Here is a 434-nt window from a genome sequence, read left to right on the forward strand (position 1 = left end):
CCGGGCCATGGCCCGCGCGCCCCCGCTGGGGCCCCAGGGCGGCGGGGCACGAGTCCTCGGGGCCCCAGGCTTGCTCCTCTAGCGCGCCCTCCCCGGCCCCGGGCCCGGCCCCGCGCACGCGTGGGAAAGTTGGCCTGGAACCGGCCCGACCAGTTCCGCCCGGGCGCGCGGACCGGCCGCAGGAAGTTGCTGCAAAACTTTTTTGGGGGGTGCAGCCAGTGCCCCCTGTGCGCTGAGGCCGGATGCGCGCGGGGTAGGGTCCCCCGGGCCGAGAGGGGTACCCGGAGGGAAGATCGCAGAGGGGGCGCCCCGGCCCCGCTGCCCTGGGGCTATGGCCATGGTGACCGGTGGCTGGGGCGGCCCCGGCGGCGACACGAATGGTGTGGACAAGGCTGGGGGGGACCCCCCCCGGGGCGGGGGGGGAACGGCGGCCC

At 77.9% G+C, this 434-nt stretch overlaps 1 protein-coding gene across 1 annotated transcript in view; it reads left to right on the plus strand.

Annotated features, from left to right (window-relative positions):
- Positions 1-6: 6 nt before the first annotated feature.
- The window catches only part of NR2F6 (nuclear receptor subfamily 2 group F member 6), a gene marked incomplete in the record, with an annotated part of 14254 nt that continues 13826 nt past the window's right edge, over positions 7-434 (plus strand). Inside the window, 1 exon segment of the mRNA XM_014587326.2 lies at positions 7-396. Coding sequence (XP_014442812.2) covers positions 332-396 — 65 coding nt within the window.

This window comes from Tupaia chinensis, unplaced genomic scaffold (assembly GCF_000334495.1).
Source record: "Tupaia chinensis unplaced genomic scaffold, TupChi_1.0 Scaffold000201_1, whole genome shotgun sequence".
NCBI classification, from domain to species: Eukaryota; Metazoa; Chordata; class Mammalia; order Scandentia; family Tupaiidae; genus Tupaia; species Tupaia belangeri.